This window comes from Nothoprocta perdicaria, unplaced genomic scaffold (assembly GCF_003342845.1).
Source record: "Nothoprocta perdicaria isolate Ctin4 unplaced genomic scaffold, notPer1 scaffold_6, whole genome shotgun sequence".
In the NCBI taxonomy this organism is placed as follows: Eukaryota; Metazoa; Chordata; class Aves; order Tinamiformes; family Tinamidae; genus Nothoprocta; species Nothoprocta perdicaria.
This window is the reverse complement of record NW_020455865.1, coordinates 5,176,849-5,193,471: the sequence shown is the minus strand read 5'-3', so window position 1 is coordinate 5,193,471 and position 16,623 is coordinate 5,176,849. Positions and strand designations below refer to the sequence as shown.

General features: G+C 46.3%; 2 protein-coding genes across 4 annotated transcripts in view; one reads left to right on the top strand and one right to left on the bottom strand.

Moving 5' to 3' along the window:
* The window catches only part of SWI5 (SWI5 homologous recombination repair protein), a 3,471-nt gene extending 3,221 nt beyond the window's left edge, over positions 1 to 250 (bottom strand). The window contains exon 1 of the mRNA XM_026049588.1: positions 246 to 250. Coding sequence (XP_025905373.1) covers positions 246 to 250 — 5 coding nt within the window. The remainder of the gene's footprint in view (positions 1 to 245) is intronic.
* On the top strand, positions 219 to 16,623 carry GOLGA2 (golgin A2). 3 transcript variants are annotated; one of them, XM_026049395.1, is made up of 28 exons: positions 220 to 361; positions 481 to 603; positions 979 to 1,059; positions 4,161 to 4,277; positions 4,990 to 5,033; positions 5,184 to 5,247; positions 5,694 to 5,753; positions 6,220 to 6,300; positions 7,108 to 7,146; positions 7,634 to 7,696; positions 7,942 to 8,035; positions 8,687 to 8,793; positions 9,377 to 9,435; positions 9,726 to 9,867; positions 10,332 to 10,421; positions 10,616 to 10,723; positions 10,824 to 10,911; positions 11,440 to 11,786; positions 12,562 to 12,675; positions 13,065 to 13,289; positions 13,498 to 13,597; positions 13,690 to 13,778; positions 14,372 to 14,525; positions 14,654 to 14,721; positions 15,175 to 15,277; positions 15,537 to 15,643; positions 16,006 to 16,174; positions 16,261 to 16,623. In XM_026049395.1, the coding sequence occupies exons 1-28, from the start codon at positions 344 to 346 to the stop codon at positions 16,506 to 16,508; spliced, it is 3,102 nt and encodes a 1,033-aa protein (XP_025905180.1). In that variant the 5' UTR covers positions 220 to 343; the 3' UTR covers positions 16,509 to 16,623. The 3 variants fall into 3 exon arrangements, with proteins under 3 accessions (XP_025905183.1, XP_025905180.1, XP_025905182.1); XM_026049398.1 differs by lacking the exon at positions 6,220 to 6,300 and having other exon boundaries at positions 219 to 361; XM_026049397.1 differs by lacking the exon at positions 979 to 1,059.

The following is a 16,623-nucleotide window of genomic DNA, read 5'->3' as shown; positions in this document are numbered from 1 at the left end:
CGGGGGCCTGTCCGGGCTCGGGGGCGGCGGGGCGCCCGGAGCGGGAAGCGCCGCTCGGCGCCGGGGAAGGGGCTGCCCTCGGGCCTGCTCTTCACCTGCTCCGCGGCGCTCGCTGCCTGCTACTGACCTCCCCTGGTTGCCCCTGCTTAAATCCCCCGAAGGGAGAGACAAAACAAAACAAAACGCGTTTCCTCGCTGTTGCAGCAGAGAGGTCCCATTCTGCCCCATTACCGAATGTCGCTTACCACATAGCAAAGTTGCACATTTGCAGCTCGGAGCCTCTCACGCCAAACCCATCCCTCCCTTTGACCTTCTCGGCTTGTTCAGAATCTTTTTGGAGAAGATGGTTTCTCTGAAGATGGTTTCTTGTGTCTTTCCACCCAATCTGCCGTCTTGCCCCGTGATCCTCACACTCGTTACGTGTTGTGTTACCAAAGGCCCATTCCCCGTGGGCTTCAGCTTCTCCTTTCCTTCCCGCAGCTGAAGGAATATCAGCAGAAAAATAGCCCTGGAGCAGCCGCAGGAGCCAAGAAGAAACGAAAAACTAAAGAAGGAAGCAGGCCGGAGAGCCCCGCTAACGACGACCGGCAGTCCCCGGAGAACGTGAGCCCTTCTCCCCCCAAGTCCCTTCTCGCCTTGTTGTGCTTTGGATTTCCAGCCRACCTCACTGCAGCTGGTGGAGGGCTGGCCGGCATAACGCGGATGAGTTAGATGAGTGGTTTAGGTGCTGGTTTTACCAGTTTATGATGTGAGCCGTGCTGGTTAGTGGCTAAAACGACTCGCAGGAGCGTGCGGGACTCGGGGTTAGGTGAGGTGGTGTCTGCTCATACACAGGCAGCCCCGGCCGTGTCCAGCGCTGCTCCTCTGAGACGCATCTTCCTAGCGAGCTGGAGGAGCCAGCGGCTGCCTCTGGTCGGTGTTTTCTCTCTGTCTTTTTCTGAGCCGTTTCTCTTTCCACTTTTCTTTCGCCTCCTTTAGATTCAGAACCTTCTGAAGGTGCTGGTGTCAGACCTTAGCCGCTCCAATGGGGTAGCCATACCCTCATTGGACAAGAGGAAGGTGAGGCTCCGGGGTGCTCCGCGGCCCTCTCCGTGACTCGCTTGTCCCTCTGCATGCCTCCAGTTCTGCTCAAACCCACTTTGTTTTTGGGGTGCAGCATCTGCTCTTGTTTGCTTGAGGTTTTGTGCTGCTTGTATTAACACGGAGCTGTTTCTTAACATGCTTTTCCACCGTTTGTTCGTGTTTCTTTCTGGTTTGTGTCAAACTTAGCATGTGAAGAACCTTGTCGAGAACTTTTCTTTGAGACAGTCAAGCCTTGGGGAACACCAGGAATTTGGTGTGAAGCAATGAAATTTGGTGTGAAGCAATGAACAAGGAGTGACTGCTTTGACTATATTAGGCTTTTCCAACAAGTTGTAGCAAAGGGACACGACAACCTGCCTGGCAGTAGGAAGAGCTCATGTTTTCTCAGTGTTACCTGGCCTGTTTTGGGTGCCACTGCTGTATTTCCCAGTGCCTTGTTATTGAAGGTCATGTTTCTGCTCATCCCTAATGAAGGAGCTGCCCTCATTAAGCTATGTAGTTATTCCAGCCAACCTGTTTTACATCGGGTGAGGAAGCTTGCCCAGGTGATGCTCACTCTGGCAAGCACTGTCATTTAAAATGTGCTTAGGCAGGAAGTCAGGGATTTTAGGTCAGGCATTTATGGCCTGCAGTGGCTTCATGTTCCCTAGCTCCTGAAGATGGAAGGAGAGACCTCATTAAACAATGAAAACATGTTTAGGAGCAAAGTTCAACAACCAAACTGTTAAAAATTATTTTAGATAATCAGTTTACTTGAAGCCAAACTAGTTATGAAAAGTCAGGAAAATCAAATTTTACAGCCCAGAATTTTCTTCCCATTTTGTTGCGTTAAAGCTCTGCTTTCCAGTGTCCCTTGGGTGCACCATCATTTTGACTGTGTGCTTCTCCACCCTTATTTTCAAACCTAGTTGTCACAAACCCAACCATTTATTGTGTTTAGTGCATTCCCAGTCCTCTCCAGCAACCAGCTTAGCCGCAGGGATCACCAGGAGCGTTGGATGATTGCAGGTCAGGACAACTGTTGCGGTGCTGCTCTTGCCTAACTGTGTCTACAATTTTAGTTGTGAAAATGGAGAACTTAGTAGTTCAATTTGCCCTTTTTTTTCCTCCATTTTTTTTTCCTCAGCATGGAGAAAACCGCTTTTATTTCAAGATATATTAGGCTACCACAGATGCCTGCTGTCTTGGAATATGAATTATGTTTTGTGCATTTTTAAGGATAACTTAAAAATGAGCCTTTAATTGTCATCTGCAATGAAAGAGTGGATTTCTCTTTCTAGTTACCATCTTTAGAAAAACCCTGAGTCAGGGAATGCTGCACAGAAACTCGCTTGATGGGAACAGGGCAGCGAAGATGAYCATTAGCATCTGAGCTGGGCTGCCGTTGGCGCCTCCGTGCGAGGCAGACCCCTCCCATCTCATCCACTTCAGCTTTCTGGCCGTGAAACAGAGAAAAGGGGGGAAAAGAGGAGCCTTTGTGCAAAAGTAAATGGATCCTACTCTGTGCCAGGCAAGGCAGAATTAATAATTATTTATTCTGCATCATTAGAACTTGACAGTGCGTGATTTTCCAATAATTATTTTGTTCCTCACTCTTTCTGTCTCCAGTGAATTTGGTCATTCTTTTATTGATTTATTTTTAATGTCAAAACTTTTTATTTTGGGGGCAGAAAGAAGGAGTTCTGTGAATGATATGTTGCTGATTGTTCCATTTTGAAGCAATGAGCAAAAAGAAYGTCCTGGTCAGGGAAAACTAAGGAAATGTTTTTGAGATCTATTGGCCAAGACACTCTTCCTGCCTGGCTGGGGTTCCCTATTGGCACCTTCGTGACCCAAAAGAGGTSAAGCAGCTTGATGCTGGAAGCAGTCTGGTTGTTCCTGACCTTCTTATCAGCACCTAACATATGTTGATCTGGGAGACCAAGACTATCTGTCCTGCTAAGACGAATATAAAAAATCCATTTGTTTCCCTCTGCAATCTTCCAGCTCCCTGCTTGCATTAAGCCTATCCTGTGCCTGTGTTCTCCTGCTGTTTGAATCATAAATGAAGTGCTGAGCAAGCACATGGGGAATAGCAGGAGCCTCCTCTGTCCTCCCGAGCCCTCATGAAGGAGGGGGAGGAGGGRTCTTAGTTTACTGTGAACTGTTAAGAAAGCTCCTGAAATAAGAAGATCCTGAGATGGAGTTGCAGTGAGCAGCAGCATAGCTGTGGGGATGAATGCTGTAGTAGCTGATCTCATTTGCTTTGCAGTGYTGTGGAGCAGTAACTTACCATAGCTAGATGATGAAACATGACAAACAGCCATAAAATGCTAGAAAACTGCTCTGGGTCTATATGGGGCTCTATGATACTGTTGAAAATAGAGGAGAAATTGCCCAGTTCACTGGAGCTTGGTAGAGTTGTCATCAGATGCTACTGATCCTCCCACAAAGGCTGGCTAGAACTGTACAGCAAACGTTTGGTGCCTTTTTTTTTTTTTAGATTCTTTTAGTCATGGCATTTATAGGTCCATAGGCACSTGCTCCCAGCCATGCTGGATTTGGCCTGTTTATAAATCCCTGTTCCCAATTTTGTGGTTCCTGGCATTGCCACAAGCTTTACTGAGTATGAGGCAGAGCTCTTGAGTCTAATGCAGCTTTAAGTAGTCACTAACTTTATCCACCTTTATTTGCACCTAGTGATYAGTGTGTTCCCCAGAGACATCTTGAAGGTGGCACTTCTCAAAGCACGGTGACTATATTTGGCTTTGCCCTTCTTCAGGTCTTGGCAGATCTTCCTAGGAAATCTGGTGTTTGTGCTGGGGTGAGGTTACTGCCCCATGTTAAGGAAGTGAATTTGATGATGGGACACCAGCCATTCAGACTGGTTCTTCTCGGATTGAGGGAATAGGGGACAACGTTTGTTATTCAGGGGTTGATGCGTTCGCTTTGMTCCGGGAGGAACCCAGACGAATCTCCGCGTGTTTCCAAGCAATGGATCCTTCACTCTCCGGTTTCGCGAGGGCGGCCGCCGGGCGCCGTGTCCGTGGTCCTTTGCTCCGCGCGTGGCTCTGACTCCTGCCRTGTGTTTGTGCCAGGCCTACGTGGACGGCGATGGTGCCGCTCGCGGTGCTGCCCAGCTGGCTGCCGACGGCCCCGCGCTGCCCGGCTGCGGCCCCGGCCTCCCTGCTGCCGCCAGCCTCCAGCGGACACAGGTCTGTGCTCACGYGGGGACAAGGCCACGCTCGTCACTTTTGCTGACAAAGTCTTTGTAAATAAGACTAAAGTCTTCGTAAGTAAGACTAGCACAAGTTTTCTTTAAAACATACTGTTTTCTTTGCTCTCCCTCAACTGTGAGAATGAGGAGGATTGTACAGCGAGCACGTGGTCCCTCTGCTGCTTCTAGTGTTTCTATTTTCTGCCCTCTTCTCGCGTTTTCCAGGCAGAAAGCATCCTTAATAAGACAGAAGGTCACCAGCTGCAGCAATTTGCATTTCCTTAGGCTATTTAAAGATTCACAGAACCACAGGATAGTTGGGGTTGGAAGGGACCTCTAGAGATCATCTAGCCAGCCCCCCTGCTCAGGCTGGGACAATTGCAAACTTTCCAGCAGGGCTGATTATACTGATAGATGATAATAGCAAACGTAAAGCCTGCAAGACATATATTTCTCTTAAAGGTTTTTCTTTAAGATTTAAGAGATCTCTTAAGATTTAAGAAATCTCTTAAAGATTTCTCTTTAAGAAACCTGGGCCTCAGCACTGGGTAATTATGTGTGAGCCAGGACTGAATGAGTATTTGAGTATTTAATTGGAAAACAGCAATTATAGGGACTGCAGAACTTGAGACCAGAGGTCTGCYTTAGTGATCACAGGAGTCATCCCATCCTTTCTACAGGCCTGTAAATGTCTGTGTTTTGCTCCGCAGATTCGTGAAGCTGAAGATCGTAAAAATGCCTTGGATGAGAACAGGTGGGTGTCTGTATCTGTGTAATAAACAGATTTGCAGCAGGATTCCTGCAAGTTAAAATCATATTTTTCCTTAGTGCAGTTCTGATCAGGGCATTTCTCTGAAAGAAACTTTTATCCAAAGGAATAATTATTGTCTGTGTTTGTTCCCAGGTCTCTTTCATCAACAGAAAGTCTCCGCCAGTTGTCCGAGCAGCTCAATGGCCTCGTTTCTCAGGTATGGCCTCGCTTTATTCCTTTTGTCCTGTTAACTCTTGTGATGTCTGACATGGGCTTCARGCAGTCAGCTCGGGAAACACTTCTCTATCGAGGTGTCTGCAGTTGTACTTCCGAACAAGGAGATATTTAAACACTGCAAAGCAAAAACTCTTGTTTTAGGAATGTGAAATTTCATGCGGTAGGAGGCAGAGCAGAGTGGGATGAATGAACACTATGTATTCATGGAAAGATGCATTCTTGGTTTAGTGGCAAAGAATACGAAGTAAATCTGCATAAATCACCTCAGCTTGTCAAGGAAGAGGCTACCTCTGTTAGCTAGAGAAGTGTTGTCCTTGCCTGTGTGGTACTGTGAAGTGAAAGGTTTTTGATAGTTTYTTCTAACTTAATAGTTAGGTTTGTTGCCTTGGGAAACAGATCTGACTTATTTGATTGGTTTTCTTCTAGTCTACATCGTATGTGAATGGAGAAAGTGCCGTTTCTTCCACAGATATTAAGGAAATGGAAGTAAGTTGTCCTCAGTTTGTGATTCTCTGCCCCCCTCATTTGCTGCTGTTGAGTGTTYATTGGGATTGTGTGTTTATGGTGGTGTTAATGGCACCTAATTGAACGCACAGTTCACATACGTTGCTGTYACTGTGGTGTTGTGCTGCGATGGCTGTGGTGAACAGTCAGAGACTGGTATCTGAGGTGTTTCCAGATTGGGGCTGGGGCTGATCTGGCCTCCATGCGACTGCAGGCCTTAATTCTGATTCACCTTTCTGTAGAAATGAGCCCTCASTTGGAATGGACACAATTATCTTGTCATCCTGGCTACTTTCATTGAATGTGCCTTTTCATTTGTTTGGAGAATGTGATCGTATCAAACTGTGATAATGGTTTATTCTTCTGTCTTTTTTTAATTATTGCTTTTTCCTCCCCTCTTCCTCCTCTGCCCTTCCTTTTTCTCCTCCTGTCTGCATGTGCCCGTCAGACACGTTACCAGGAGCTGGCAGTAGCCCTAGATTCCAGCAATCTAACTAACAAACAGCTCATTACAAAGATAGAGGAATTGGTAAGAAACAATCTGACCAGTTTGCCGTTGTCTTTGCTGCTCTTCCAYGCTCTCTGGGTGTCTACAAGGTTGTCAGTTCTCTTGCAGTGCCGCAAGGGAAGCTGCTTACACAGCGTTTTGTAAGGGAAAAAAATGGGCTATGTTGGAAAACATTAAGAGGATGAAAATCTGAAGCTACTTTTGAATGAATGTATTAGCTCAACTAAGGAATGAGAAACCAAGTGGGGTTTTTTTTGTTGTTTGTGGTTTTTTTTTAGTTAATTGTTTTCTGTTAATCTTATGGGATTTTTTTTTCCTGGGCAATAAAACAGCTTTACTTGGGTCTCATTCCGAATCCCTGAAATTCAACAGAAACAGAATTTCAGTATTGGCAGTAGTGTGAAAACCTGTTTCTGCAGGTGGTGATGCTGGTCCAAATACACTGACAGTGRGAGCAATAGGCCTAGGAGGGAGCCTGGGGCTCATTTCTGATCATAGCCTGAGCTTCCCTGGCACTGTGAATGAACTGCTTTGTCCTGCAGCTTGCATGGGTGGCTGTTGCTGCTTAAAGCCTTTTGCTTCAAYACTGCAAGATATTTAGCTAAAAGGACTTGTTTCAACCTGAAAAGAGGCTTGCTTGGTTTGAAGTGCTTTTCCTCATTTTGTTCTTCCCTCAGGTTATTCCTCTCCAAAGCATTTTCCAATATATTCCATGATCCCACTTGTTGCATTATTTATTTTGTTTTTTTTTTTCTTTTTTCCTTTATGTTGTTCYGTTCTCTTCCTTTTCCTTTTTAATACTGATACATTAATTATTTCCTCCTTTAGAAACAGCAGAACCAAGAAGCAATGAATCAGCTGGAGAAGGTAAAATGTGCCCCATTTTTGGATAGAGACCAAAATAGTTATCTCTTTCTCCAAAGAGTGGAACGCACAGTGGGCTGTGACACWAGCAAACGTGATCACGTTTTACACTAGCTTTGGCTTCATGTGTAGCACAGGGTTGCGTATCTTGGCTTCCTAAGATAGGCCTAGCAAGGTAGCTTTCTTGTTTTGATAGAAGATAGTACTTGAATCAGTGAGTGTTGGAGGGCCTGGCTGGATGCAGGAGGTTATAGTGTTTTGCATTCCAGACTTTGCCATGTTTGAGTTAGCATAAGGAACCTCCCATTGCCCTGCTAGGGTGGATATTACTAAAGCACTTCCAATAGTGAAGACCGAAGTAGATTTAGAAGTATTAGTAGCAATTAGATGCTGGAACTACTGCCAGTGAACTGCTGCTTTTTCTAATATGATTTAAAAATGGTTAAATATTTAAAATATTGTGTTGAATGGGCATCATTTGTTTATTCAGGAAAAGAAGGAGTTTGAACAGAAATTTTCTAAAGAGCAAGCAGCGCTGAGGGAACAGCTGCAGGTAAGGCAGAATCTCTGTTTCATAAYGTCACCCGTTCTACCTTAATTCATTTCTGGACTGCTCCCAGCCTTCATCCTGAAAGGCATGTGTGTCCATTCAGGAAAGCTGGGCGAGCCAGGCAGCCAAGCCCTGTCCTGAGCTGCAGGGCCTCTTTACCTTTAGGGAATTAACCTTTAGTGGAAACAGTTGTCTTGTGGTTCCAAGCAAAGACATTTTGCACTGAGCTGACTTTTCCTCCTCTCAAGGTTCATATTCAGACTATTGGAATTCTGGTTTCTGAGAAGTCTGAGTTGCAGACGGCCCTTGGACACACTCAACAAGCTGCCCGGCAGAAATCAGGTAATCATCTCCAGGCTGATTCCAACCCAAGCTGTTGATTAAACTGTGGATTGCAAGTCACAGGCATGAGAGTTGCTGGCAGCCAGCTCACAACACTTGCTGACTCCTTAATGAGCAGTATTTGGCACCATCACTGCTTCTGTCAKTATAGAGCATGTTAATCCCATTGCAGTTGAAGTTCTTTTGTGCATAATTAAAGTCCTCTCAGTCCTTTTCAGGCCAGTGACTACTCCGGACTGCTCCTTTCCCATTCTCTTCTGATTTCTTTGAAACTTCATGCCCCTTTCTCTGCCCTCCCTTCCACTCAGTTCTCATGTTAATGTTCATTTTACCCAAGCTTTTAATTCAGAACTAAATTTGAGCAATTTATTCTGTTAGGAAAAAAACAAACAAAAGACCATATTACCTGCTAGTCTGCAAAGGAAGTTTCATCATCTCCCTCTAAACATGAGGAGGGTAGTTAGGGAGAGCTTTACAGCCCAGCATGGCTAGTGAATCACCAGTAAAGCCAGGAACCAGGTCTCCGGATTTAGAGCACTGTGTGCTGCCCTCTTTGAAGTGTTTAAGAGCTTGTTAACGTGGTAGAAAGTGCTGTTCAGTTGCATAAAGCTCTATGTGGGCTGGTCTCACCTGACTGCTCTGACGCGCCAGGAGAAGCGGAGGACCTTGCTGCTCGCTTGCAGTCATCGCGCCAGAGGGTGGCGGAGCTGGAACGCACCTTATCCTCCATCTCCATGCAGCAGAAACAGTCAGAGAAGGTAAGAGTCAACTCTGTCCATGCTTAACCATCAGCTCTAGTTCTTCCCATTTGCTTATCCCTGCTTAGTGAAGAGGCAGAATTAGCCTTGTTAGCAAAGCCCTCTGTTCTCCAGTGACATCCAGTCTTCCATGACCTCGAATCATATGGTCCAGTTGCTGTCTTCAGATCTGGYACTTCACTTGATTAGTCTTGCCAGCTGCAAACAACAGAAGTCTAAACGAGACCTCCTCCCTGGGGCATCGCCATCCAGYAGACACTTTAGTATTGATACTAATCCAGAAGTTTGCAAAAAAATAACCTCATGGGCAGTTAGTAGCTTTACATTTGACAATACCTGAGCAGATGAATTCCTGGCAATTCTTGCTTTGTACAGTATCTGATGGGGTGCTTGGCTGCAGCACTAGCCAGCCTACTACAGCTGCAAAGGAGGTTCCAGGCAAAACTTGAGGATTTTGCTCAAGTTTTGGCTTTTCCCACACTAGCTGATTTGCTAAAGGAGCAACTAGGCAATCATTCAGTATTTTGTGTTAGGTTCATCTCCACATTCTAGCAAAATAATAATTTCCTCAWTTTTTTCCTAGCATAATAAAGAGCTAGTAAAGGAACGAGACAACTTGAAACTGGAACTGTACAAACAAAGGTGAGTCTGTGCTATGTGTTACTGCTAACTTCTTGTAAAGCAGTCCTTGTAACAGATGGCATATTGGTCACCTTCTYTAGTGCACAGCAGGTCCTCCTTTCATCGAAGATGTGTAGCAGAGATAGTGGTTTCAAACCTCTCAGTAGTGCCACAAAACATGACAAGAAGAACTGACCACAAGTGGTTGCTTGGGAAGTTGGATATTGATGGTGGGGGGAAAAAAAGTCATCTTGTGGCTAATATAAAAAGCATTGCCATTTTATTTTTGCTTGTTTGTGTCTTTCTTTCAGCAAAGGTACTGAGGAACTAAAGCAGCAGAACTCAGAATTGTCAGAGAAACTCCGCTCCCTGCTTTCTGAGAACTCAGCCATGAAGCTGGATCTGGAGGATTTACATAAGAAACTGGAAATGGCTGAACTGATGATCCAACAGGTGACTGTACTTCTTCTGGGATGTGGGTGTAGATTGCACTGATCATTGTCTTTTTCAAGGAAGGCACAAAATTTTATGATTATATCCTCTTAGTAGAAGGCTGTCAGTGAAGCCTGTGAGGAATAGAAAGCCCACACTCTAAGGAGCTGGAATGGCAGATGCAAAGACATTGTGATAGTGGTCTACTAAAAGAATATGATGTGATATGAGGGTGAGCAAACACATGAAGTGTGAAAGTATGAAGTGTTTTGTCCTATTTTCCTGCTTATATCCATGCCCAGCCTTTCTCTTATGTGGTCTCCCAGTTAAGCAGAGGTGTTGTTTTAATCCCTGGCAGGGAGAGGGGAATTGGATAATGGCAAATTGGGGCAAGTTAAGGCAAGCAATGAGTTAGAAGGGGATGCCCAAAGCCAGCTGTTAGCGGTTCACCATTTGCCATAACTTTCTGTTTTTTTCATGGGCAGTTCTCAAATCAGTCGGGGAGCCTGGATGCCAACCAACAGCTGCAGGTGGCACTGGAGGAGAGGGCGAGCCTGGAAACGCAGATCGCTCAGGTGAGGGGTTGTATGCAAAATGCTGACGATTCAAATCTTGACTTTACATAAAGGAAAGAAACTTGTTTGGCAGAAGGATGCAGCCTGAGCTTTGCATTAACACTGGTCTCTTCTAGCTTTATTCCTTAAACAGTCACTGGTAAATTTATTTAGCTGATAGTTTTCTTTGTGTTTTTGTTTCTTTCTTTGAACAGCTCTCAGAGTCACTTCACCAGCTGCAGGCAGAAAGAGATCAGTATGTAGAGAAGCTGAAGGAGGAGGGGAGCATTTGGCAGCAGCGGGTTCAGCAGCTCTCTGAGCAGGTAATACCAGAGGCGCTGTCAAAGCTGCATTTGATTAACACAAGCAGGATGAAGTGCATCATGAGCACTGTTTTAACTTACCGCCTATGTGGCTCTGCAGGTTCACACAATGGCAGAAGAGAAGGAGAAACATATGACCCAAATTCGGGAGCTGGAAGCCAATGTTACAGAACTGTTAAGCAAATCAGGTAGGGCTTTTCAAATGCAATTTCATAATGCAGGGTTCCAGCACGATATCTACAGGTTACCTACCCATGAGCAGGAACTTCTGCACACCAYGTACAAGTGGATCTGATGCCCTGAAGTCATGAGGACAGCTGCTCCTAGCAAACAACAAATGAACTAATTCACATAATTGATCAGTAGTTTATGCCTTTAATCTATGTGTACTGTCTCTASTTTCTGACTAGATACTGTACGCCTCTGTGACCCTCTGCATGGCCTAGGTGACCATGAAATCAGAGGAGACTGAGAAGGCAGAGGTTTGCTCTTGCTTGGACTGTGAGCGATTTAGCATCACGCAGCAGGAAGCTGCACTTGGTTTGGGGGTGTTTTTTCTCTTTCATTCCTCTCAATGCCCTGCTCCTTCTTCAGAAGGGTGGGATACTGGAGCTGGTGATAAATTCTGGTTTATAAAGCCGTGCAGGTTGTGTAACACTGTGTTATTCAAATGACGCAGCCTTTTGACCGAGCTGCTCTCAATTCCATTTCCTCAGTAGCTAAGCCCACGGATACGGAGCCTTCCTCCCCGGCAGGGCCCACAGAGGCTGAGCTGAGCCTGCGGGAAGAGGTCCAGCGGTTGCAGCAAGAGAGAGATGAGCTGCACGGGCAGTACCAGGCCCAGGTCCGGGACAAYGAGCAGCTGAGCCACCTCAACAGGGAGCAGGAGGAGCGGCTGCTGGAGCTCGAGAAGACCGTGCAGCGCTACAGCGAGGAGTCTGTGGACAGGCAGCAGATCCTGGAGAGCATGCAGAGTGACAAGGCCACCATCAGCAGGGCTCTGAGCCAAAACCGKGACCTCAAGGAGCAGCTGGCTGAACTGCAGAATGGGTTTGTCAGACTGGTAGGTCTCTCTCGCCACCACTTCCCTTGTGGATGCTCTTCTGTTAGAGCACAGATGTAAGCGCATGGCAGGAGCTCTCTCCATCTTGTCCTCTCGGGATGGCTACTCCACCTCCTGTGATCTGTCTTGCACAGCCAGGAGCTTCCCTACAATTCCATACTCCTGATGCTCTGGTAGATGAACCAGTATCTTTGCTAGAGCAGCAGTACATCCTGTATTAGTCAGGCTGTTTCATTCCTCCTTTTTCCCTCTGAAGAGACTGTTTTCTGTTCCCTGTATTTGCTTAGGAGGAAGGTCTCTCAGCAGTCTTCTCTCCTGCTGCTCTCATCCTTCCTGGAGCTGAATCATTAGCCTTTTTTTTTTTTTTTTTTTTTTTTCCTTCTTCTATCAGTGTAACGGCTTCCTCTTTCTGAGCATGGCAAACTGATCAGTGGCCTGGTCACTGTTTTTGTTCAGGTCTTTCTGAGCACCTTATCTTAGTTTTGAATGTTTATGACTGTTTGGAATTTCATACTGCCCATCTGCTTGGGAGCTGAAAGGCTGTGCCATGTGCTAGACCTCTTTCTTGGCACTCATCCCAAGGCTCTTTGCTCACTCTTCTTCTGTCTTCTGAACCTTTTTCTAAGTTATTTACTGCCCTGAGCAGTCAATTGATGACACAAGTGCCACTGTTCACACTCTAGAATACAGCACTCGGTATTWTCAGGAATTTTATTAAAAGTAATATGTGTTTGTCGGGGCAGTTTTCTTATACAATGGTCTTGGATTCTTGCAGACGAATGAAAACATGGAGGTTACAAGTGCCCTACAATCAGAGCAACATGTAAAGAAGGAGCTGGCCAAGAAGCTTGGGCAGCTGCAGGAGAACCTGGGGGAGCTCAAAGAGACGGTAAGAAAGTGCAGTGGGGTGGCAGGGCAGGAATGTACTGGTTTGTACAAAGCAGAGTTGSCAAGTTACCAAACTTGGATGAAAAGATGGAAACCAGTATTGCAGTGATCAAACTGGGAGCCTTCCCCCATCATCTGCTATCTGATGTGGGGGTCTGGCTTGTGGGGGCAGATGGCAGTGGGCTGCCTGKTTGGTGACTTTGGGGCAGTGACATTTTGGATTACGCCACATGGCTTAGTTTTCCTGACAGGATAAAAAAAAAAAGTGGTGTCCATTGCCCCAGCCTGAAAAAGAACAGCATGGGGTGGTGATTTATGGGGAAAGACTTCGCCACCTAGAAACTGCAGCAGGCTTGAGCTTTTGGTGATGGTTTGATCTTGTTGCACCAGCTGGAGCTGAAAACCCAGGAAGCTCGAGGGCTGCAGGAGCAGCGGGACCAGTACTACAGCCACTTACAGCAGTACACGGTGGCTTACCAGCAGCTGGCTGCCGAGAGGGAGGAACTGCACAAGCAGTACCTGCTCCAGACACAGCTTATGGATCGGCTACAGCATGAGGAAGTGCAAGGGAAGGTGACTGTGGAGATGCACCTGAAGGAGCTGCAGCAGACTAAGGTAATAGTAATAAAGGGCTAGTGTAAAAACAGAATTTGACTGCATTGTATTCTGTAAATTATAAGCGAATGATTTGTGTCTGCAGCAAAAGCACTTTATGTTTTCTTTTTCTGTTGCTACTGCTTGAAGATCTGCTGATTGTTTCAGTCTGCCTCACGCAGACTTTGGTGTAGAGCAGTTTGAGTGATCTGCTCCTTTTCTTTCACAGGAAAATCTGGAAGCTGTAGCTAAGGAAAACAAAGAGCTGCAGGCCCAGATCAGTCAGTTAGCAGCAGAGCTGGATGGGAGGATGTTGCAGCGACTAGAAGGTGAGTAGCTGCAGGTGATCTCTGGAGAGAGCTGCAGGTAGAGCTGGGTTCTCTGGGGTATTACTTCTTTGTTCACCTTCCTCCTTTTACAGGAGATGGAGTTGAAAGTGAAGCAATGATTGAAGAAACCCCAAAATCTTCATTTGTGATCCCAGAGAACTTTGAAAGCCATGAAGAAATGGTGGGTCCCAGTGGGTAGAAGAGCCTTTGGTTTTAGTTGTAAACAGATGCTTAGAAAAGCAGAGTTTGAATCACAGAGAGTGTGTGCACAAAATAAGTTGTTTACCTGCTGTGATCACCATCAGCTCAAGCAGAGTTGTGAGGGAAGGGTAATGGTCCCCTGTGCACAGCAGCAAGCGACCAAGGCTTCTGTAGTACCCTTGAAAGGCAGGCTGGAAGTCCTGCAGTGGCTTTATCTAATTATGAAAACAGTTCAACTGGCAGAGTAGCTCTCTAATTATTGTGATGTTGTTTCAAAGAGATTCTGGAAACGGTGTTGAGCATCTCGTATATTTTTCTGTAAGCAGACATATAATGTAGTTACTGTGGGAGCTGGAATTCAGACGCAGTCTGCAGAGCAGACGTGATTCGTACCATTCCAGAAATGAGATGCAGCAGTTGCTACTGCATTTAGTTCCAGGCCAGTTACTTAGTACTTTGGTTTTTTGCCCATAAATAACATGGGGTAAATTTAGTTGTTAGTCCTGAGATGCACAATTGCTGGTGCTTCACATAGGAGAAGCCCTAAAGTGAAGACTCTGGATTTCTTTCTAGGTTGCTTTCTTGACATCTGCCATGTCCCAAGTAGAGAAGGAGCGAGAAGATATGAGACAACAACTCACCATTCAGAAACAGCAGTGCAGAAGCCTCCTGCAGCAAATAGCAGCTCTTAGGCAGGAGCAGCAACATAATGTGACAGTGAGTGCAGGTAACGCTTGGCACGGTTTGCGGACAGTGTGAAGATGCAGGCACATCTTGGCCAGCTGGCTCTGGCCTGAGAAAGAGGGAGGGCATCGGGCCCGAGCAGGAACCATAAACTGAACATCTCCTTTGCAGATTCCACTATGGATACTGTCCCAGTGGAGGTTCATGAGGCTTTGAAAAATGCCATGGAGAAACTACAGGTGAGGAAAGGTTCTCATCTCCTCTCAGTCCTAGTACCCTGCCTGGGTTGACTACTGTCAGACCATCCTCTAGCACATAGAAATTGTGGGAGAAGTAAATAGCAAAATGTTCCGTAATAATATACTGCTTCCTAAAATCATTGCTTGTCACATCACTTAGAGCTGTCTGAGCSTGACTGGAGTTGGGCTGACTCAGCAGAAGGTTAAAGGACTCTTGTTCCATCCCTGTTTCCCAAAATATAGAGCGATACAGGGAGATCCCAAAATACAGGGAGATGCTCCTTCATATTCACTACCTCTTTATACCTTTCTGTGACCAAATACAAGAGAAATGGAACAGGAAGCGAGATTTATTTGTTATGCTCAGACCAATGTAATGGAGGGTGGTGGTCACAGGACATGTATTCCGTGCGTGGGAGCAGCTCAGGTGGCTGATCTGGATTCTGTGTTCAGTCCCGTTTCACAGACCTGATGCAGGAGAAAGCTGATCTGAAGGAGCGGCTGGAGGAGCTAGAACACCGCTGCATTCAGCTCTCCGGGGAAACGGACACCATTGGTACGTTTAGGCAACACATGTACCAGCTAAAGCTCCCTCGGTGCCTTATTTGTGCAGCAGAAGATCCCCCGTGGCTCCTGGAGAGGAGCCCTGCAGTTCGGACTCCTTAGTGAACTTAGTAGTTCAAGGGTCCTGATGTTGTCCAGTTTGGCTACACTTTATTCCTGGGTTGGATCCTAATGCCCCGGAGTCTGTACGCTCTTTGTTAAGGCTTATATACAAATCTCACTAACACTTCTTCTTTACGCTTGTGTTTCAGGGGAATATATTGCATTATATCAGAGTCAAAGGGCTATCCTCAAACAACGACACCAAGAGAAAGAGGAGTACATCAGCAGGCTGGCTCAGGACAAGGAAGAGATGAAGGCAAGGAGTCTACTCTGTAGCAGGACTCCRAGGAGGGCACACAATAATAGGCAGGCCTGGGAGGACTTTCAGACTCCCAGTCTTCCTTTGGTGTTCCTCAGTTAAGTTTAATTTTGAAGGTGCTAATTTTGGGACAGAGGCAGGCCAGTAAACTTTTAAGTACCTGAGGGTGGCACTTGAAACCCAAAAGGGTTCAAGCTTACTATGACTTTACCATGAGCACCTCCCTGGAGGCTCAGAGGAAACTGCTTTAGCGAGAACTGTTTGCAGGGGCTCTAAGCTGTCTACAGCTGAGCCTGGTTGACCTGAAAAAGGCCGGTGCCATGTGCATGCCTCATAGATTTTCCTTTCCATTGGTGCAGGTGAAGTTACTGGAGCTGCAGGACTTGGTCATGCGACTGGTTGGGGAGAGAAATGAGTGGTACAGCAAGTACGTGGGAGGTGCTCAGAAGCCAGAGCCGTTGGCAGGCCAGGATCAGAGCCTGCTTCCCGGGGAGAGGCGCATTGAACTGAACGCTACTGATGGAGAAGGTGAGCGGCATCCAACACCTGAGGGTTTGGTGCTGAGGGTGGAGGGAAAGCGTGTTACCTTCCTGCCCTGTCTGTGTTCCTTACAGGACTACGAGAAGTGAGTTTATCGGATGAAGCGGAACAAGAAGCTGGTAATCATCAGTCCAGTTTCCCCCMCCTTGACAGTAAAACTGCTCAGCCAACCCAAGAGGACCCCACAGCAAAGCAAATAATGCAGCTTCTCAGAGAAATCCAGAACCCTCAGGAGAGGCTKGGCTCCCTGCCAGAAACCCCCTGCATTCCCTTCTTCTACCGGGCTGATGAGAATGATGAGGTCAAAATCATGGTGGTTTAAGTGACACTTATTTACAGCAATTTTCTATGAGCCTGTAAGGACTTGCACAGACTTGTACTTGACCTGTACCTCTGCCCAGTGCCCTTGGTCAGAACAGGTATCTGCTTTAAAGACC